This window comes from Thalassophryne amazonica, chromosome 3 (genome assembly GCF_902500255.1).
Source record: "Thalassophryne amazonica chromosome 3, fThaAma1.1, whole genome shotgun sequence".
NCBI classification, from domain to species: Eukaryota; Metazoa; Chordata; class Actinopteri; order Batrachoidiformes; family Batrachoididae; genus Thalassophryne; species Thalassophryne amazonica.
In genome coordinates, this window is record NC_047105.1 from 14,412,213 (window position 1) to 14,435,974 (window position 23,762).

At 41.5% G+C, this 23,762-nt stretch overlaps 1 protein-coding gene across 2 annotated transcripts in view; it reads right to left on the bottom strand.

Annotated features, from left to right (window-relative positions):
* Positions 1 to 423: 423 nt before the first annotated feature.
* igsf21a (immunoglobin superfamily, member 21a) overlaps positions 424 to 23,762 on the bottom strand; it is a 930,426-nt gene continuing 907,087 nt past the window's right edge. For both annotated transcript variants that reach the window (XM_034165871.1, XM_034165872.1), the window contains 2 exons: positions 19,442 to 19,480; positions 424 to 1,676 (listed from right to left, as the gene is read on the bottom strand). In XM_034165871.1, the coding sequence (XP_034021762.1) occupies positions 1,600 to 1,676; positions 19,442 to 19,480 (116 nt within the window). In that variant the 3' untranslated portion in view covers positions 424 to 1,599. The remainder of the gene's footprint in view (positions 1,677 to 19,441; positions 19,481 to 23,762) is intronic.

Here is a 23,762-nt window from a genome sequence, read left to right on the forward strand (position 1 = left end):
TTTCATGGAGTGTTTTCATTTTTTTTCATTGAGAGAAATCAACAACACAAAAATACGTTACACTTCTGACACACACTCACACGATATGAAGATGCACAGAAAACAGACCAAAAAGTGTGACATCATCGATCTGTACACAGTGTGTTTGAGTTGAATTACAACAATGGCTGTTGCAATTCCTGCCAGAAGTCAGGTTAACAAGCTTCCAGACCTGCCGAGGGCATTTTGTTGTCAAAGTTCTTTCATAAATCCTGCAAACACTTTGACAATGACAAGCTGAACACAATAAACTCTGAGGAGAAATAAGACGTCTTTTTTTAATGTATAAAATTCTAGAGCTGCCACTGATCTGGTTTCACAGAAGTCTTCATTCCTATGTGCTCCTAAAGGCGTCACACGTGTTCCAAGTAAAGTCAAGGCTTGTGAGTTTCATCATCTCTCCATTTTAATACAGGTGAAATGAAACAAATGCAACAACCCTGTTTACACACGCTGCCTCCCTGGACTGGCGTCTAAAACGATCCTACAAATACTGGAAATGTCTGTGGTAAGAGTTACATATTGTACACAATGTCGCTCACTTAAGATAGTATGTCACACGTAAATAACTGGATTACAGGCCGGTGACAATGAGTTGCAGTGCTGTCGTTTGCAACACACCAAAAGGAGAGAGGATCTTCAAATGTCACATGCACCACGACCCCAAAACATCAGACACGTTGGGTTTCCAATGTATTTTGTTTTTAACTCTGTCCTTGGAGACCTAATATATTGATAGAAAACCCAAATGAGAAATTAAATGTTAATGTTTCTGTCCATTCAGATGATTATCTCAAAAAAACACTGTTGAATGAAACACAAAGGTGGAGAAGAGTCAACTCGAATCTCAGCACCCATCCCTGACCATAACCCTTAGAACTTCTTTAATTATTTTCAGTATTTACATTGATGTACACAAAATACACTCAAAAAGGAGATTTTTTTTTTAAACTAGTTTCTCAATACATTTAAATCCTCTTGTACATTCCACTCCATCAGGGAAAAAAAAAATCAATACTTGTGTTATAATAATAATAATAATAATATTTTAACAAAAAAAAAAAAAATCAGTGTTCTCTTGGAGTGTTTGCTCATCAGTATCAGTTTGTTGCTGATCGGGTGCATCCCAGGATATGTAGAAGAGGGGCGTGGTCGACATGGCGGAGCAGCCTAGAAGCCAGTTCCACGATCACGTTTCAGTCAACACCAAGCACATTTTAACTCATCAAAAACAAAATGCTTTTCTTTCCCCTCTCCCACTTCCGCATTTCCAGTCAGTTTGATTTTGTGGAACAATACGCAGACGTTGGACAAGAAAACAAAAGTATAAGTGGGCGGGGCTGTGTAGGAGGCAGTTATTGTCATTTACCTCTTGATTTTTTTTTAATATCATTATTTTTTGTTCCAAAAACTGAGGTGCGCCACCCAGTGGCGACGCGGTTTCCTGAACGACTGACGCATGGAGGGTTCTGTTGATGATTGGACAAAGAGTGTGTGTTCCTGTGTGTGTGCGAGCATCTGTGTGCGTCTGTGTGAGGGAGTGTCGTGGACGCTGCAGTTTCACGTCAGTTCCGCCGTCACTGTGAGGACGAGTGCCATCCACGTCAGTCCGAGCATGTCCGCGCAGGTGGCGCCATCTACAGATAGAACAGATTAAAAAATGTGTATAATCAAAAAAACAATCCCATAAATAATTTTGCGGCAATTCTTTCTTCTTTAATTTATAATTCTGTTTAATAAGCTGCACAAAACCACAGAGGTTATGTTTTCACCCGTCTTGTGGCTTCTTGAAAATGTTAAAAATTAAAAATTTCACACGAGAAGATTGGGCGTGTCTGGTTTTGGTTTAAATATCCCAGTGGGCAAAATAACGTTGATTTATGTTGAAATCTGACACTGAATCAACACAGAAAATATGTTGGATTTGAAAATTGGATCACCGTAGAAATCCTAACATAGGTTCACCATAAATATTCCATATAATATTCAACTTATTCTAATGTTAAAATCAACAAGTAACACATCTGCTGCTTTGTGTAACTGCATAAATACATTTCCAAATACAAATTAAAAATAGATCAAAATGCACATGAGGAGCCCAACTACATTTTCACATTGCATCAATGTCATATTCTGCAAATCACAACATCTGGAGACTGACAAAGAGACATCGATATCCTGCTGATTGGCATCTAAGCACAACATAACTAAAAAAAACAATGTTGATCATCGTCATTGACGCCGTCATTAAACCAGGTGGATCAAAATAAGTTATTAAGATGTGCATTGTTTGATAAAGCAGAACTACTGTATATTCCAAAATGACACTGAAATTCTGCTAACAAGTCAGTTATTTTCAGTTTCATAGCGTAGTATCCACCCCCCCCCCTCAAGAATTAAAAGCAAATTGCTTATAAAAGAACAATGCATTTTAATAATAAAATGTACAACTATTTAAAATCTTAAAACGTCTTTCTCAAGTTTAGCTAATATGAATGAGATGGCATATTCCCCCCCTTGGGAGTTCATGCCAACTGCCTGAATCTTACAGTTGTTGTCACTTTTTCTTTTCAGTGGCCACGCCTCCTAACTGCTCTCAGATTACAATGCCACACCTCATTTATGATCAAATGTTTTAAACCCCCCCCCCCCCCCCTCCCTTTTTGTATGCAGTATTTATCTCATCATCTCATCTCATCTTCAACCGCTTTTCCTGGTTCGGGTCGCTTTGGCAACAGCTCCAGCAGGGGACCCCAGACTTCCCTTTCCTATGCCACATTGACCACCTCTGACTAGGGATCCCGAGGTGTTCCCAAGCCAGTGTGGAGATATAATCTCTCCACCTAGTTCTGGGTCTTCCCCGGGGTCTCCTCCCAGATGGACGTGCCTGGAACACCTCCCTTGGGAGGTGCCCAGGAGGCATCCTTACCAGATGCCCGAACCACCTCAGCTGGCTCCTTTCAACGTGAAGGAGCAGCGACTCTACTCCGAGTTCCCCACGGATGAAGTTCAGTCATCTGAGCAGTATTTATTAAGATTGTAATGTTGATTGTCTTGATTGTGGTTCATGTGACAAACATTTCTAAGTTGTTCACTTCCAATTATATTTAAATAAACTAAGGGAAATTAAATAGTATAGGGGACGTGATGGTGTAGTGGTTAAGCGTTGGGCTTAAGACCAGTGGATCCTTGGTTCAAACCCTCGCCATACTGAAAAATCACTAGGGGCCCTAATGCAAGGTCACTCAGCTGAGTTGCTCTTGAGTGTTTGGCATGCATGCATCAAGCCAGTCAGTGGATCTGTTCCTGCAGCAGAGTCTGTTCTGCATCCATTACAGAAACAGTCTAATCCAGCACATGGATCCAGATAGAGAGAAAAAAAACCCCAAAATAGAATCAGCTGGCCAGAAAAACTACACTTAAGGTATAAATCATCAGCATTAAACAGGAAAGCAGAAGGACCGCGTGATGTATCATGTCATACAAAACACAGAATATGCTCAAACAGACCATCTAACCCCAAACAACAAGTAACAGAGGCGACCATCTGCCAGTCGGTGGTCGTGGTCACTTTACAGCAACAAGAGACAACGCCGGCAGGTAGGCGGGGCCAAAATAACAGAGAAGTCCATTTTGTACAAATACTGAGTGATGCAACATGGTGGCTTCCAATTCGAGTGACATCAACATGACACACGCTGGTTGCTCTCTCAGACAAAATAATACGCAGTAGCAGAATACGCTCTCAGACACCTGTGTTTCTGTGTAAAATGAACAAGTTTGGCATTTTTTTTCTCTTATATTTTGTAAACAGTATTGAGAAATAAAAACCTCTAAATCTAAAAATGCTGTTTTTGTCACCAGACAATCGTGGCAATCCCTCAGCAGTGAGGAAGATGATGTCTTGGTTGATTACAGGATGACATTCTACATCTAAAATGGTAATGGTAAATGGACTGCATTTATATAGCGCTTTTCCATCTGCATCAGACACTCAAAGCGCTTTACAATTATGCCTCACATTCACCCCGATGTCAGGGTGCTGCCATACAAGGCGCTCACTACACACCGGGAGCAATAGGGGATTAAAGGCCTTGCCCAAGGGCCCTTAGTGATTTTCCAATCAGGTGGGGATTTGAACCCATGATCTTCTGGACTCAAGCCCAACACCTTAACCACAAGGGTCGATCTAGAGAGCCAGATCCTTAGCTTGGTCTGATTGGTGAGAAATCCCAGACAATGGGGATCTGAGGACCTGCTGCAGCCTTCGCCCATGTTCACAGCCATTGGGTTACAAGCCATCACCTCCTCTGCCTGATCCACCAAAGACCCATTAGCTGTTTCATGTTCAGGGTTCTAGTTGGGCCTTCATGGCTACCATTTCCCCGCCTTTTAAAATCCATCATTAAACATAGTACACAATAATGGCAAGTAACCATGAGTTGGCAACGGCCATCAGGCGGCAAATGCCAACTGTACATCACCCTCATTTGTAGCCAATCTGACCGTAGGGTAATGATGTGCGTGTGCAGCGGTCAAAACCCACAAGATAATAAAGGAGATGTTGTTCTGTAAAGTTTTCAAGTCAAACAGATCAAAAGTGTTTGAGTTACGCAGCCGAGCGGCAGTAACTACCTCACCTTCTATGTACTTTAGATTCTCGTTGTGTTTGCTTTCTGGACTTGGGGCGTGGCCACAGCATGACAGCTGTTCTCTGAGTTGATAATGATGATGGATCCTTTCCACGTGTACAGTACATCAAATAATGAACTCCAGCAACATTCATTAGCTCCGCCAAATCGCCTTACCTCGCAATATGAAAGAAAGTGATAATTAAGCACTCGGGCCACATTCAGACTCGGTTCATCACCGAAAGTTAATGTCTCCTTGATCGCTTTTCTGACCAGCGTTTACAAAAGGTTTTAACAAACTGGGTCAGTACTTGTTGATCCTGGAAAAATTCTGTAATCCTGATGGAGCCAAAACCGGTGTGTGTTTGTCGAGTGAAGAGTCGTTCCTTTATTCTTTGGTGCACGTACGTATTGTTGTTAAGCTCACAGCAGGGATGCTGGATTGTAAAGGAGAGATCAGCAGCTCTCTGACAGTTACCTTGCAGAGATGAGTGTGGGAGTAGAACTATTGTGACAGAAGACTCAGCGAGACGCTGTGCGACTCGACTGTGAGGTGCGGCTCTGCTGGCACGTTGTCAGCAATCTCCCAAGACTACACACGCAACCCTAATATGTGAGACCGATCGCATGCAGGCGCTTCAGTGTTTGACACAGGGTGTGGTTTGGTTAAACGTGCAGCTTTAATAGTCTGTCTGAAAGTGTTTTTTTTTTTTTAAGGGTAGAGATAATGGCACATTTTTATGATCACGTCTTAGAAATTTCGGGCAGTTTTTGTCGTCAAACCTACTGCAATAACTGGATCTTCTCAATCAATACCCCATCTCAGCCTGTAATGGGCTCATCCAGCCGTAAGATCATCATCTGAGGTCCTCTTCCAGTTTGCAGCCGTGGATTGAAGTTGCCCTGCCATCTGTTTGCCTTCGGTTCTTGGCTCAGATTTCAGTCAAATTCTGCCAGCAGAGTTTTTTTTAATAACAAACTGACTTCTGCTGCAACATGCTCTTTTTATGAAGAAGCCTCGACTCAATCGTGCTGGACTGGAAATGCCAGCTGAGCTGAAAACACGTTGACTCTGTCTATATGACCTCATCGCTCATCTGACACCAAAGTGTAAGACGAGTTAGCGCGCTGCACAATCTGTGGATTTCTGACGGTAAGTTTGACATATTGGTTTGCACTCACCTCTGATTTCTTTCTTGGAACCAGCTAAGCAGGCCTTGAGTTTGAATTTTGGACAGCACCGTGCAGCAAGAAAATCTCTGCACAAAGAGGCTGCAAACACAGACTCATGGTTGAAGAGCTGAACTGATAAGTTTAGTGATTCCCAAAGCGTGGGTCGCAGCCCCCTGATGGACTATATTTCTATGGATACTCAAAGTGTTTTACAATGATACCTCATATGCACACACACACACACACACTGATGACTGCAACTGCAAACTGGGCGCAACCTTTCCCAAGTGACTTTTGTGATGTTAGACGTAGACGTAGGCTAGACGTAGACTGTGGGGGGGTTCCCATGATGCACTGTTTCTTTCTCTTTTTGCTCTGTATGCATCACTCCGCATTTAATCATTAGTGATCGATCTCTGCCCCCCTCCACAGCATGTCTTTTTCCTGGTTCTTTCCCTCAGCCCCAACCAGTCCCAGCAGAAGACTGCCCCTCCCTGAGCCTGGTTCTGCTGGAGGTTTCTTCCTGTTAAGAGGGAGTTTTTCCTTCCCACTGTTGCCAAGTGCTTGCTCACAGGGGGTCGTTTTGACCGTTGGGGTTTTTCATAATTATTGTATGGCCTTGCCTTGCAATATAAAGCGCCTTGGGGCAACTGTTTGTTGTGATTTGGCGCTATATAAAAAAAAAGTTGATTGAAGTTGATTGATGTTCCCACTGCTTTACCCTAAAGACCATTTTTTAACATTTCACAGTATTTAAAATGCAACCAAAAATAATAAAGTGATAGGATTTAAAGCTACAGTGTGTAGGATTTGGTGTCATCTAGTGGTGAGGTTACTGACTGCATTACACCGATGACAGCACAAATTTGTTTCCCTTCCCAGTTTTGCATCTGCAGCGGTGAGGATTCTCTTGCCTTCTCTTGTAATAAATATGTATGACCCAGCATTTCACAAATACAAAGGTTCTCTTTGTATTTGTTGTCTTTCTGCCGTCTGATTCTGTTTTTCTCTCTGTTTGAAGTGTGGCTCTATTCAGAGATGGGAGTGGGTGTCTTCTTCTGCAGGCCTCCCATCCTGTGCACCGGCATGGACTCCCAAAATTTTCTGTATATTTGTATTGTCAATTTTGTCGGTGGCATCGCCCAAGCAGAGGGTCACCCCTTTTCGTCTGGTCTGCTTGAGGTTTCTTCCTCAAATCATCAGAGGGAGTTTTTCCTTACTGCTGTCACCTGTGTGCTTGCTCTGCGGGTTGGTAAGATTAGACCTTACTTGTGTGAAGTGCCTTGAGGCAACTTTGTTGTGATTTGGCACTATATAAATGAAATAAATTGAAATGGAATTGAATTGAATTCTCAAACTTCTTAGCTTGCATTAGCAACCAGCGCACAGTGTATAAGGGAGAAGTCATTGCTTTCTTTTTTCTTCAGTCTTCTTGCCACACTGCGAAATGCAAAAGACAGAGTAAGTGTGTCCCTTTTGAGCTACTGTATCAACATGGAGGCCTCCATGAGGGGGCCCATACAGTGCATCCAGAAAGTATTCATGGCGCTTCACTTTTTCCACATTTTGTTATATGACAGCCTTATTCCAAACTAGAGCAAATTCATTTTTTCTCCTTAAAATAGAATTTTGAGGAGGAATTTTTTTCACATTGTCATTATGGGGTATTGTGTGTAGGAGTATTCCATTTTTGAAATAAGGGTGCAGCACAACAAATTGTGGACAAAGTGAAGTGCTTGAATACCTTCTGGATGCACTGTAAATATACAAAGAGATTAGTCTAAGATCAAGTAAACACACTAGATGGTTGCTGTATTCCATTTGTGCTGATAAACACTCCTACATTCCTACAATTCCTACACACTGTGACTTTAAATTTCAAATTGGGTCCTGACATTCTTATATTTGGAAATGGACAGACTAGTTGAAATCTGAGGAAAATAATATTCATAAGCAACTATTGTAATAATTATTTAAATATTAAAACATGCTTGTCAGTCAAAAAACGTTTACGTCTCCAGGGTTATTTAGATTTTATTGCACACTCCGTATGTTCATAATGTGTCATAACAACATTTGTTCCATGGGTCTTCGCTGAAGAGTGGAGGAATCTTTACAGCTGCCTGAAATCTGACGTGAAAAGTAAGATTTACTGCATCACAAATTTGAATTGGCAAATTACAAACCAGTATGGTAAAGTAACGTGGTGACGCAGACTCACATCGATAAACAATGACAGCTACCTGGGAATCAAAGCACGCTTTATTAACGAGGAGCGGAAAATATCAGTGTTTGTATTATTTGTGTGTGTGTGTGTGTGCATGCACAGGCGCACGGGTGTCTGTTCACATATTTTAGGTGTTGCAGCCGAGTGGAAAATAAATGGAAAGTAATCCACTTGGCACAGAATGTGCTTGTAATATGACAGCAGCAGTGTCCCTGCACGACACGTTTTGATGGCTGTTGCCTGAAAGTCGCAAAACTGTCAGTCAATATAAGTGCCGTCCGTCAAATACTCAGGAATTAAGACACCAACAAGTTCCAATTCAACAGAACGAGTAATCAATCGCTTGTTTAACGTGTGCGGGGAAATGAGGTTTTTTCTGCTGTTCCACCCATAACAACATAATATTTGTTATTTTATGTTGTCCATTACATGATACCAGATTATAGACTAAAAAAGTAGTATGAGTATGTAGTTCAGCCAGTGTTCAAACCATTATTACTCCTGGAAAGGAGAGCAATCAATTGTAAATTACTAACATTTTTTTAAATTCAATGTTCCTGAATGCTTAATGTTCAAGAGTGGGGTCAACTAAATGTTCACACGTGCCGTTGTTATTGTATTTTTTTTTTTTTTATCAGACAAATATGTTAGACCATGAATCTGTCAAACTGCATCTTCTACAGCGTTCCTGTTTGTTTATTTATTTTTAACAGTAATTGTCCCATTGGTGTGGTAAAGATCATGTGGGGTCATTAGATCCCAGAAACATACTTTGATTTTACTGTATAAAATCAATAATTAATTTTATCATATACCTATAAATGATACGCCAATATGATTGGATAAAACACTAAAGAATAAATAGCAATACACCCTTTTCGCAGACGGGTAATATTTTTCATACCACCTGAGTAATCAGCCAATCAGGTGTCACGTACAATTCTTTCTGCCTCGCTTTGGAAACAGCGCTTGGAACTTGAGGTGGATGGATGATGAAAGAAGCAAAACACCTTCGCAATTTATGTCAATATTTTGATGAATTTCTTCATTTACAGCAGCTTCATTAAACAAATAAATGTACTCCGGTGATTATCAGCACGACGGCTAGCTTACAGGCTAACCTCCGCTAACACTAGAAGACAGTTGCCAGTTATGGCTTCTGAAACAAGGGAGAAAAAAAAAACAAACAGCACCGTTCAGCTGAAGCATTAGTGGACGTAAAATATTCTGTCTGTTAAGAGCTTCACCTCTTGTTCCACGTGTGTTTTTCCTACCAGTGTCACGTACATCCACTAATGCTTCAGCTGAACTGTGCTGTTTCCTTTGTTTTCTCCCTTGTTTCAGAAGCCATAACTGGCAACCGTCTTCTAGTGTTAGCGGAGGTTAGCCTGTAAGCTCGCCGTCGTGCTGATAATCATTCAAGTACATTTGTTTCATGAAGCTGCTGTAAATGAAGAAATCATCAAAAATTCATCAAAATATCGACGTAAATTGTGAAGGTGTTTTGCTTCTTTCATGATCCATCCACCTCAAGTTCCAAGCTCTGTTTTCTAAGCAAGGCGGAAAGAATTGTATGTGACACCGGTCAGCATCACCGCGATTGCTCTCACTGACTCCGATGCGCTTACTGAGTCTGCGGGCTCGGTAAGTGCCGCAGCGGGCCACTCACCCCCCCGTCTGCTGTGCCGAGCTGCATGCAGCAACAGGTCCAGAGACTACGCTCGCTGTTTTGATGCGCAGCGCCCGCTGCATGGTCTCGGTAACCGCAACCGCAGAGCTCCGTGGCCATGACTTGGATTCTTTGTGGGTCCCGCATCCGTACCCCCGGACGCAGTGAGCGAAGGGAGAGCACGCGAATTGTGTTCTGCGTGCATTTATCATTTATAGGTATATGATAAAATCGTTATCAAGTTGTTTTACCAATGAATATGGCTTTATACACCCTGCAGAAAACCATACACCCTGAGGCCGAACAACTTGATAACTAATAATATTTTAAAATTTTAGAATATTTGTCACAGGTCTTCTGAGCATGTCCAACAGGGAGGATGCCCCTGGGAAGACTCAGGAGATGCTGGAGGGATTATATCTCTTAGGTGGCTTGGAGGCACCATGAGCTTGGGCAGGAAGAAGACTTGGTTAAGGATAGCTGAAGTGTGGGTGGAGCTGCTTGGTGTACTGCCCACACCCAGATAAGAGGCAGAAAATTAATGAACGTCATAGATAAGGGCCCCTTCACACATAGTACGAATGTGGTCAAATTGCGCATGATGTGCACATGAAGCATGTATCGTGTGCAATACGTGCAAAATCGTAGCTGCCTCCAATGCCTCGTACACCTGTTGATACAACTATTTGCGCACACCAGTGGCTGAAAGACAGCGCGTGTGCTGTGAGTGCCCATCAAACCCTCTTGTGGCAGGTGTCGGCTAAATTCCAGGTGACACACACGAACATCTAACACCGCTCATTTGGCACTTCAGAAAATGTGTAGCCATTTGCACTATTAGCACAAAAACAGTCAGCAGACAATCACTTTCGAGCTGGATGTGAAATTTGTCTAAGTGCCCCCACGAGTGTGACTTTACAAACAGACACAGTGACACGTTGGTGTGTGCGCTGAACAGACAGGGGGTGTCTCCACCCACAGGAGTGGCTGTGGAGATCTGTGGTTCTGGATGTCACGGCTAGAGAACACGTACTGTGTTAGGATGGACATGAATTAACAACTGTTCACTGTGATGCAAGTGTGTTTGCTCGCTATCCTCACGTGGACATACTTAAAAACATATATCAGTAGGCTGCAGCGAGTGCGCGCAAGCTGCACACATTGATAGGCTACCCCAGGTGAAACAGACCATCAGATCATAACACGCAGCACGCGATCTGAATGTCACGTTACCCATGTGAGCTCTTCCACATGATGCGGTGTCTGTGCTGCAGAGCGCCATCCACAAGACAGTTGTGTCGGGCAGGACATGCACGCGGGGCCGGCTGGACACACCACTAGCAGATGTGGACATGATAAGAGAACCCTGTTTCTCATTCATGTCATTTCATGACTGTACATCTGTGACCATGGGTCATCTACAGAGGAACAGATGGATCATACTTGTATTGTCCGCTTGATAAGAGGCATTCAATAAAATGCAGTGTTTTTACATGGTGTGTGGTTTTATTTTTCTTAAATACGTCCATGTCCTTCTTGATATCAGACATTTTTCCACCTTTTACAGGACAGCGATGGTAGCTCAGTGGTAACGTTTCTGGCTGGCAATCAGAGCTTTTGGAAATTGCAGGTTCGAATCCCATGGGTGGCATGTATTTTTTTTTCCCACAGCAGCTGCACGATGTGGTTATACATGCTGCAGCTGTTCACACTGTGTTCCTGCATGCACGAAGCCATCGCAGCGGCATCATTCCCGCCTGCCCGTTGGCTCGATGTTTTCGTGGTTTCACTTATTTGCAGGAACATTACCCATCTCCTTGTCAAATTTCATTGAAATCTGTTTATTACTTTTAAAGTTATCCTGCTAAAAGTACAAATAAACAAACACACAAATGCTGGTGACAAACATTACTTCCTTGGTGGAGATAATGATCCAACACGTATATTAATACATGGACTACAATACAGTTCAGAGACCACTTTTTTTATTGTGGAATGATTCAGTCGACTGTGATTTGATCCAGTTTGGTGCAATGCAACCAGATACAATTCTGTATTTAATGGAAGCATTTCTTCTCCATGATAAATTAGAATGAGCCAAAACTTGCATTGCTTAATTTGAAATACACGTTTCCTAAAAAAAGAGGGATCTTTGTTTTTTTTTACTACTGTGCAGCAGCGGCACCACGTACAGCAGCTGAAAGTGTAGTGTAGAAGAAGGCTAGAAGAAGTAAGCTGTTTTAGCCTGTTAGCACAGCACAGATTTAAATGTACTGAAAACCATCTGAATTTTTTTATAGCCTGTTGTGCTACACAGGCAGTGATTCATAAGCCAGAAGAGAAAAAAAAGAAAAAAGAGAAGGAAAAAAGAAGAGGGCATTTAACAAACTGTTTGGCAGGTGTTTCTGCTATGATCCTGTGAGACCTTTGAACGTTTGAGAATTTAAAGATGCGGTGAAAGCAACACAACACTCAACTGACTCACAAAAATCGGAATCACAAAAGTTGGACCATCAACTGGTTAGTTGTGCATTTTATTACACCCCTCATATTTCCCTTATTTTCCAAAGCATAAGTCACCTTTTTTTCTTTTACATTTTTTACATTATTATACCGAAAAATGTCATGCTTTAAAAATAAATAAATAAATAAATAAATAATAATAATAATAAGCACACTCCAACAATGCACAAAAGTCCAAAATTTCAGATAAATTTTTTTAATGGACCCACATTTTTATTGTAGTGTTTAAATCACAGTGGTCCAGCAATCCTTCTCCATCTGAAAATTTATTTGGCCATACTGTGACAAATAATACTGAATATGTTGTCTAATGCACATTTATTTGTCAGTCTTGCTTATTTGACTTTATTAAATTGCTTAAAAAAACAAGAAATTTAAAAGTGCTTATGTTCAGTAACAGCACAGGCTGTGGTGTGCACATGTGCTACACCACACTGTCCATTGTTAAATTCGACCCAACGGAAATGTTGTGTTACAAAGGGCCCGTCCGCATAGAGAAGTTTAGTCGTATCCACAAATGTTTTGTGTCATAATGGCATTTTGTCCACATGGAACTGTTGTTTTAGGAGGCTGAAAACAGTACTTTTTGTACAACCTATATGCAACAATTGTGAAACGATGATGTTATAGTCCTGGCCACAAGACGTCACTTAATAATGACAACGGCGGACTGCAGACTTGTGTTCCTGCTACTGAGCTTATTGCAGCTACTACTACAGGTGGGTGGATCGATCCTAATAATAATATCGATACCAACACTGGTATTGATATTGAACGATCCTCATGTAAAAAGATCGATACTCAAGATTTTTTTCTCTCCTGCATGCACTGACTGCTGTGCACGCAGATTCATCAAAGTCTACTCTCTGTAAGAGCAGCGCTGCGCTGTGTCACACAACACGGAGCAGCGCACCCTTGTATTGTGATTTGTCAGCCCTCTACCTCAGGAGATTTTTGTTTTAAGTTTGGTGAAATTGTATCCTAGGTCTTTTGGATCCTTTGGATCTATGAAGCTTAAATATGAAAAAGTATCCGTATCGGTATTGATATCGGCGATACTGGGCCTGTATTTACTTGGTATCGGATCAATACCAAAATTCCAGGTATCGCCCACCTCTAGCTACTACAGCAAAATCTTTTACTCCTCTTCTACTACAACGAGCAGTAAATGGCTGCATCTTGTAGTTTATCTAATTTATAATCTAGTGCAACTCAAAGCACAAGTTTGACTTTTGTTGTCAGTCCAAACCAACTTCTTTTGCATTTGAGGTCACCGTCAAATTTTATACTCATGCTCCACATCATTTTCTCTGTTTTTTAGTGGGAGTGTTACAGCACCACATACAGGCCTGGCATATATACTACAGCATTTTCATTCATTTCAGTGGTTTTGTGTTCACGCAGGTATTTCTTGAAATGGTGTCGTGTTTACTGAACACTTTTTGAAAACAGTAAAGAAAAGGATTATGTCGGAAAAGTTCTGTTTCTGTATGGGCAAGGCGAAGGTGAGTTAGACCTACAGAAAAAAAGTGAAACTTATACTCTGGTGCAAGTTATATACATTCTTTTTCCCTCTTTATAATGCATTTTTGACAGATGCGACTTATAGAAAATATGGCGTCAAGTCACCTTGTTAGTTTAATCCATTGCAGCTTTACATGATCGCATCGACTGGTAATCACAACACGGACCCAAACACTGCACCATCTTCAAAGGCAAAAGTGATCATTTTGAATAGATTGTGTAGAATCTGCTTGAACACTCAAAATGTATGCTATCCAAACCTGACACAACCTGCCCTCTGTGCACAGAATGCCAGAAAACCTGTTTTTTAAAATCACATTTTTTAAACTCAGCTCGCGACACGAAAGCTCAGTTTGACAAGTTGCCTGTGAAAGTTCTGACAAAGATGAATGATCTCAAAGTGTCGTAGGAAACGTTTTGTGCTGCGGACTTCACTGGCTGATGTTGGTGGTTCATCCCTTCATACCAGGTGAGGAGTCAGGCGATCTGGCATTAAGCGGCCGGCGTGTGCACAGTGACCTCTGGGGGCTGTGCCGTACATTAATTTGACTCGCGAGGGATGTCTGCACATCCACAGTGACCCGATTGTGTCACGGCTGTGGCACACCTGCTCCTGTACTTACCATAGGATATGCATATTTAGATTTGCCTCCCGAAGATACAACTGCATCAGAGGGAGCGAGGCGGCGAAGAAATAAACAGCACGAGGAAGTGAGAGAAATCAATTACAGGAGAGACTGAGAGACAAATAATGAGATCTATTTGAAGACAGGAAGAGAAACAAATTATGAGGGAGGAAGAATAAGAAAATGTCAGACGGGAAGATGTAATGTAGTGTCTGATTGGGGCAGTTCAGCTTAAAGAAAGCTTGGCTTACCATCTGTTTGGAAAGCTGTTCAAAATATACACAGTCACAAAAAAGGATGGAACATACAGGCACAAGGGATTACTCACTCAGCAATTATACCATTTAAATACACTTTCCAGAAGATAACTACTAAACAACAACAACAAAGGTGATTATAGATGTTTACAGTGCACTGCTTTTGTATTCTGAAGCCATCATCAATCAGGATCCTGCCACTAATTCATACTGGTCTATGTAAGTGGATTATTCTGAGCCTGCTGCTGTATAATATGAAAACTAAGCCCAAATTTTGGTATATATTATATTACTGCAGCAAGACAGTATGTAGGAAGGAGATGATTGAGAATCATGCTCATGTAAACTGAACTGCCAGCAGTTTACAGTCTATGTTTCCTTTTCAAACGTGTCATTATGAATTTCTAGTAGTGATGGCTGCAAAGGTAACTACAAATAGATCCGATTGTGAACTTGCTCCTGCACCAAATGCTATTGTTAGTCGCTTGTTACCTACACCACAAAAGGCGTACACTCTTGTGAACGCCTTGGTCTATTTGTAACCATTTGTATGTTTGCATGTACGAGGTCTGTGAGAAAAGTATCAGACCTTTTTTTTTTCAAAAACCATATGGATTTGAATCATGTGTGATTGCATCAGCCTGTCGGTTGCGTCATTGCGTCATTCGCCTGTGAGCAGGCTTTGTGTGAGCACTGGTCCACCCCTCTCGTCGGATTTTTATTGCGAATAAATGTCTGAACGATTTGGAGCTTTGCTGCATCAATTTTTTTCCAGAAACTGTGAGAGACCTCCAGGTGGACACCGTTTGAAAAATTAATATGGCTTTCAGGGACGATTTTATGGGGATTATACAGATTAAGGAGTGTTACTGCCGCTTTAAGGATGGCCCACAACTGCTGAGAGCGCGGCGCGCTCCCAGCGCCGATCGATATGCTCAGACCCCGTTGAAACAACCAGATCATTTCCAACGTGAAGGCTTTGTTGATCCGGGACCTCGTCTGACTTTCACAAAAAGGCAGGAGACATGGACATCAGCACTTTTTCGGCACATTCCACTGTTACAGGAGTTTTTTTCATGGAAAGAAAAGCGGAGGGACGCGCCACGGAGCCGTTCATTACGCGGGACAAAACCACTTCGGTGTTGGTCTCACAGGACAGCTTTCAGGTGGATTTCAGATGGATTCTGGTTGCTTTTCAGTCGTGTGATTATCCGATTGTGATTGTGCATGAGCTGGACATGCCCCAACATGTCCTGGAAGGCTTCATCACGGCGTTGCTTTGCGCCATGCGGCTCCACCGCGACGCGCGGAACTCCTCCGCACATCTGTCTTAATGTGCCAAAAAAGTGCTGATGTCCACATCTTTTCACAATTCTTGTGCTAGTCAGACAACATACCAGATCAAGACAGCGTCCAGTTTAGAAATGAAATGCACATTCCACTGTTACAGGAGTTTTTGTCATGGAAAGAGGAGCGGTGGAGCCGCATGGCACAAAGCAACGCCGTGATGAAGCCTTCCAGGACATGTTGGGGCATGTCCAGCTCATGCACAATCACAATTGGATAATCACACGACTGAAAAGCAACCGTAATCCATCTGAAATCCACCTGAAAGCCGTCCTGTGAGACCAACACCGAGGTGGTTTTGTCCCGCGTAATGAACGGCTCCGTGGTGCGTCCCTCCGCTTTTCTTTCCATGAAAAAAAAACTCCTGTAACAGTGGAATGTGCCGAAAAAGTGCTGATGTCCACGTCTCCTGCCTTTTTGTGAAAGTCAGACGAGGTCCCGGATCAACAAAGCCTTCACATTGGAAATGATCTGGTTGTTTCAGCGGGGTCTGAGCATGTTGATCGGCGCTGGGAGTGCGCCGTGCTCTCAGCAGTTGTGGGCTGTCCTTAAAGCGGCAGTAACACTCCTTAATCTGTATAATCCCCATAAAATCGTTCCTGAAAGCCATATTAATTTTCCGAATGGTGTCCACCTGGAGGTCTCTCACAGTTTCTGGAAAAAAATTGATGCAGCAAAGCTCGAAATCAGACATTTATTCACAATAAAAATCCGATGAGAGGGGTGGACCAGTGCTCACACAAAGCCTGCTCACAGGCGAATGACACAACCGACAGGCGTCAAAAAACTCAAGCATGCGCACGAAGGTTCAAGCTTGGCTGATGCAATCACACGTGATTCAAATCCATATGGTTTTTGAAAAAAATAAAAAGGTCCAATACTTTTCTCACAGACCTCGTATGTCAGCAAAATATCTTAAGAATACATATACATGCATACATACCAAAGTGTGTAATGGTTAAGGTTCTAGGGATGGGTAAAATCAATAGTGCAAAATGAGTACCTTTCAAAAAATAATGCCATAAATATCTTTTTCATTATGACTGAAGAACATACATATGGTGGCAATAAATACGGATTTGATTGAGTTTTTCCCCTTTTTATTACTCAGTTTTTTTTTTATTATTATTATTTATTTAACTTGTTGGCATGATTTAACAAAACTATTCACCAGATTACTTTGTGTTGGTAAGGTTACACCTTACGCATGTGAAGTGCCTTGGGGCGGCTGTTGTGATTTGGTGCTACTTAAATAAAATTAATTGAACTGAATGAATTTGCTCTTGAAGGCACGAAGTGATGTGTTGTTCAAAATATAATATGCTGTTTCTTTCTCAAAAAAAACATCAAAAAGAAACAGGGTGGTGTTACATTCAGGGTCTAGATATTTACATGTCAGTACAGCCACAATAAGTGGCACCAAGTACCCATAAAATTATTGTACCACATTGGACTGAAGTGATTTGTCTCTCTAATGTTTAATGCAAGAAGTTTGATGGAGTCTGAATGTTGCAGACTCTTTTTTGCATCCACCATATATATATATATATATATATATATATATATATATATATATATATATATATATATATATATATATATATATAATCTTAGCTGTTTATTGTTGAAACAAAAACAAAACACAGGGCCTGTGCAACTAAGAAGTTACAATGCAAACATGGTGACAGCATAATCATCAAACAACACTCAAGCAGCCAATAAATAATGGTGTGACAGTATATTGTCAGAATATGGTGAGCTGCAGCAAAGGTGCTCTCACCTCTTGTCTTTAATCTGGTTTTAGGCACCTCCAGCAACAGTTGATCAGAAGACCTTAAGGCTCTGGTTGGGGTGTAATGAAAAAGAAGCTACAAAAGCTACACTGGGGCCAGGCCATTGAGGGGTTTGTCAGTACATTATTAAAAAAAGTAATGAGAGGTTGCCTATAATATGTGCTTTTATTAGCATTATTTTCAAATGAAATAATTTTCTTGATTAAAAATACGTTTTATTCTTCAGAAAGTCTTTTTCCAAAAACATATCCTGAGAAAGGGGATTGCTTTATAATCAGGGTTGCCTTATATTTGGAACAGTTGTCTGGCAGTTTCAAATAAGTTTTCTTTTTCCTAAATTGTGGATATTTATAGAAATTTCATATTGTTCACTCCACAGCAGCGTAATTACTTATTTTTTCAGTGAACTCTTTGAAATGTAAATTCGTGGTCACTAGAATCACTGCTTAAACACCTTATTGGCCGTTACTGCAGAGTCATATTTGCTCTCAGTCTGTCAGCTTTTGACCTTTTCAGACTTCTTAATCCCATTTGGCGAGACTTCCCGCTCTGGTTAGTTAGTCAGAATTTAGTCTTTTTACCCTGCGGGATAATGTGCACCAACCACACTGCCTGAGAATCTGAATTAAAGTCAGTGCTGGTGAGTGAAGAGGAAAAGAATAAAATAGTCAAAGATGAAGAGTGAGGAGAACAGAAAAAGGAGGGCAGAAGGAATGTTCTGTAATGGATGAAACAGGGGGAAAAAGGCCGGAATTTCCGTAGAAAGTGAGTATGAGAAGTGAGTGAGGAGGGAAAGAAAGGAAAAATGACTGGAGAGAAAGATCGAAGTAGGCTGAGAGAGTGTGAGTGGAACAGAAAAAAGGGGAGAGGAAGAAAGATGCTCATCGCATTCCTGCAGCTTCCCCTGACGATCCCTCATCTTTACATATGATAATCTCCGAAGCTGCAAATGAGGCACCGCTGCACATACGAAACACCAATAATCTCACACTCAAGCACAAGCGACAGGCTCGGTTAGTCATTTGAAGAGGTTTGCTGTTGTGCGACTGAACATTGGCAAAGATTAATCCCGACTGAACCACTCTCCTGCAGTCTATGCGGGGTGATGCATTCAGGACGAAATGAGAAAACCCGTTAATACTGCAAACGTTGGAGTTGCACTCGGATCAGAATTCTGAGGGAACGGACACAGCTGTCACATCTCTTCTCGCGTCAGATCACGGAGCCCTGCAATTATGATGATCAAGTGTTTCAGCCGCAGCTAGAGGGTGCTCGTGGTGCGCCCCCTTCTGCCAAGGCCCAACAGTCTACTTGTTTGTCCACACAAGATTATAGAAGTCGAGAACATTTTTGAAAATTCATTTAAAAAAAGGGGGTGTCTAGCAATGTTAGGAAATTGTAAAAAGTAAAATCCTTGAGGTGGATTTGCTTCAAATTTGACCCAACTTTTGCTTTGCCCCCCCCCCCCCCCCAAAAAAAAACATTCCAAATCAAACATTTGTTAAAATCCATCCAGTACTGTTTGAGATATTATGTCCAAAAAGAAAGGGTGATCACATAACCTCTGCCCTCCTCTACTAATGGTCACGGCAATTCAAACATGAAAACACTAAAAAGGTTAAAAATACTTACTGTTGAGATTCTGTGTGTTTTTCATCATACTTGGATTTTCTGTTGGGGAGAAGGGGAGGGAAAAAAAAGAGATGAGACCAAAAGTGAGACATAAAGACAGGCAGTGAAGCAGCAGCAAGAAAAAAATAAAGCAAAATAAGAGAACAAGAGGCAGAAAAGGAGAAAATAGTGATGTGTGACATTAGTAGTGGCTTTGTAATGAGGCTGAGCTCCTGCTTTCCTGCAGCACATGTTAAATGGCATCCCCGGTGAGAAGGACCGGAGCTGTTAATGGAAGTGGGAGCACAGTGCATTCCACCACAAAAACCAGGACACTGTCAGCAACAGTGAGACCAGGTAACTCCAGCTGGAGCCAGACAGTCTGCGAGATAGTCTGCAGAGACGGACTACACCTTAAATAAGTCCTGCTAATGTGTTTACTGCACACAACACGCTCTGTTGATGTGCTTTCAAAGTTCCTGCAGGGATAAAGTAATTGCAAAGGAGCGTGCATGAGGGCCTACAGGGTATTAGCAACACACATAAATTACATTTTATGGGCTATTTTTGGTGTGACTTGCATATGAATGAGAGGATGCTACATATAGTGTAGCATTAACACCTGTTTTACAACATTCACTTAATTTAGAATGTGCGCAACACTGCATATTTGCATATGCATACACAATGCGCACTTAGAAAAAATACAAACCTATATTACATTACAGAAAATGACCAAACACACACACACACACACACACACACACACACACACACACACACACACACACACACACACACACACACACACACACACACACACACACACACACACACACACACACACACACACACACACACACACACACACACACACACACACACAAAACTTACTGAAACTTTCAGGATGGTGCTTTATTTAAAGATAGTCAGAATTCCATGATAAGGATGAACCACATCAAATGTTAAAACTGCCTGTTCACAAAGATACGAGGGTAGGTTGAAAAGTTCTAAGGCTCACTATAATGCAGTTAATGCATTACTCCTTCATGGGGAGCCTTACAACTTTTCAGCCTACCCTCATACATTATAGTCCATGGGCCAAGCAGGTTTTCAGTACCACTTAAGAGGACTTAACATTTACTTAAACATGAGGTACCATGGCCTACACAAAAATATGATAGCCATCCCAGAGTGGTAGCTGTAGACAGGTAGGGGTCAATGAAGAATTACACGAGTCAAAATTAAAAATGCTCCAAGCATAGAGAAATATATACCACATTATTTGTCTGATCATAACGATTCCCAAAATGTACAGTTTGGACAATCTATGAATAAATGTTATGGAGTTATGGGGCAAAAACAGCAAAAAGAAAAGGTGACAATGGTCAATTTCAATTTGTACAGAGGTCAAAAGTTAAAGTTATCAATTTCGGTAAAAAGTGTTGCAAATTATTGGCTGAGTTAATAGAGTTTTATAAAGAAATAGTCCGCACCATCTGTTACACTTAGTTATCAAGTTACGGGGTAACGTAGGTCATATGTCATAGAATCCAATGGGCATCAACCTTATTTGACCTTTCGCCCAATTTAGCCTATAGCCCAGTTTCATAGCCTTAAAGAGTGTGCATATCATGAATGCTTGGTCTTGTTGGATTTGTGAGAATCTACTGAATCTACTGGTACCTTGTTTCCCATGTAACAATAAGAAATATACTCAAAACCTGGATTAATCTTTTTAGTCACATAGCACTACTATTATTCTGAACACTACTGTATCTGTGAATAACATACTGCACCTATAAACAGACAGGCTACAACAGCAGAAGACCAGACCAGGTGCCACTCCTGTCAACGAAGAACAAGATACCCAGGCTACAGTGATAATGGGATCACCACTCACCCTAGACAATGCGGGATTGAAAAAAACGTTGCAGACTCTGGTGAGACTCGACTTCTGGTGTTACATTCAGTTGAGAGGGTATTAATTTGGTACAACATAAAAGCATGGATCCACCATGTCCTGCATGAAGAAATCATGGTGTAATGGCGTTCCAACTGAGTGATGACATCAGGTCAGTTCAGGGAGCATTCACCAATGTGTGTGTCATTGCATCCAACACAATACAGAACTGCTCCGAGTCCTAGATTCCAACCACCTAGGCAGAAAACTGGTTCACTGCCACTTCTTGAAAGTAACCATCAATCTGCAGAAGCCAGGTGAAGAGTGGTGGGTGACGCCTTGTCCTTGTCCAGTTGCTGGGATATTCAAAACTGAGGCACCTGCATGCTTGATCATGCCCAGAGAAACGTGACAAAAGGCCAAAATGTCAATTACAAATAATACTCCTTGTCCAAATCTCCCCACACAAAAGTTCCAGCGATACCCAAAACCTGGCATCAAATACATCTACTCTTAAGGTTAAAGGCCAAACACCAGGACCCTGAAGACTTGGACCTTCATTCTCCTGCAAAGGTATTGGCATTGACAGACAAGGCTGTCCTGGGACCTCATAACTTCATAAGTTGTTTCTGGATACGTCACCTATCGTGCCATTGTGGAATAAAAATTCAGAGGAATGTTCCAGCACCTTGTTGAATCTATGCAATGAAGAAGTGAGGGAGTTTAAAGGAAGTTCTGAAGGTAAAACGGGACCAACATGGTTCTAGTAGGGTGTGCCTAATGAAGTGGCCAGTGGGTGTATTGTTTCTGCAGACGAGAGCAGTTTAACATGAGCTCCTCGTGTGCTGACTCACTTCAGTTATGAGGGTATCATCACACAGTGTGGCTAAAGACGTACATCACAGAGACGGCGCGCCGCTCGTCATCAGCAGTCTCCACACCACGTTCCTGATGATGTGCGCTGAACACTTTGCCAAGTGAGCAGAGTCTCCAAATATTTCTATCTCCCCGCCCCCAGCGGGGAGAGCAGTCTCTCCTCTCAAGGCGACGAAGAATGGCGCCAAGGTCACTTAATCACCATTTACTTTCCCTAAACGCGAGTCAGAGCAATCTACAAGGAGCATGCAGACAGATGGGCTGTACTGGGCTCGCAGCCGATGACACTTGAGGATGCATCAGGGTGTTAAATAGACATTAGTGCTCTTAAGCAAAACGCCTCCCAAGGAAACGCCCTCCCAAAGTGGTGCTTTCCTTTTAAAGTGGTTCTCGTTGGACCCGCCCAGTAATTTGTACATTTGTGACATGCTTTAAATCCCGCTCACAGCAGTGAGTCACACAGGTGGAGCTGGAAAATGATGGTTACAATGCTTTTAGAGTCTCTGAGGTACAAAAGTGAGCTTGACCTGATTTAAGTTAATTGTGCACTTTGGAGCTGAATGTGTCTCTTGGCCTCCAATAACATTCATCCAGACAGTCTTTCTGCTTCAGTATTTATTAAGTTCTGTTTTTTTTTTCTGCCTGACCAAATCCACCGTTTGAATGCAGTATTTTGTTTTCTGTAATTGTACTGGTTTTCTGTCAGTCAGTACAAGCAAATAATATGTTAATATCCATTTATTTAGGGTTTTTGCTTTTTATTTTTTGCATTTTACTTTCTTATGCAGAAATTTTTATTGAACAGAATATCACTGGAAAGTACTTTTAACTAGGGCTGCACATTAGAAAAAACTGACATTGCAAATATATATATTTTTTTCTGCAATATATATTGTAAGGTGAAATTTTTTTTTTTTTTACAATTTTTTTTTTTTTTTTTTTACTTTAACCTAAAGTCTACAGCTTAAACGTGATGTTATCAAAGTTGCTGCTGCTTCCTTCTAACAAAGCCATGCTCCATGTTACATCATTCATTCATTCATCTTCTACCGCTTAATCCAGTTATGGGTCGCGGGGGCTGGAGCCTATCCCAGCAGTCATAGGGCGTGAGGCGGGGTACACCCAGGACAGGACGCCAGTCTGTCGCAGCATGTTACAGCATCATCCTTTAAGTTAAAGTGTTTCAGATAGACTTTGATTTTAATTCAGCACGATCAATCCTTTGAGCATGCGTGGCCAGAACGCCAATAAATTTTCATAGAAAACTTACATTTACCTTTTTGTTGCTTTGTGATGATGTATTTCTGTTGTGTTTTGAAACAACTTTATGTGTGTAGCCACTGGATTACAAAGTACGTCGCCATCTTGAAATGATCTGTGCATGCTAGGCAGATATGTGTTTACTTTTAGTACCTGCTAACAGTGCTAAGATAAATCAAAGAACAGAAAAATTTCAATTGGTGGAACTATTGGAACACGGACTGTTTAGATGGTGCTTTTGGACAAATAACCCCACAATAAGCCATATTAACTCACATATTGCTCAGAAAGGACACAACAGCT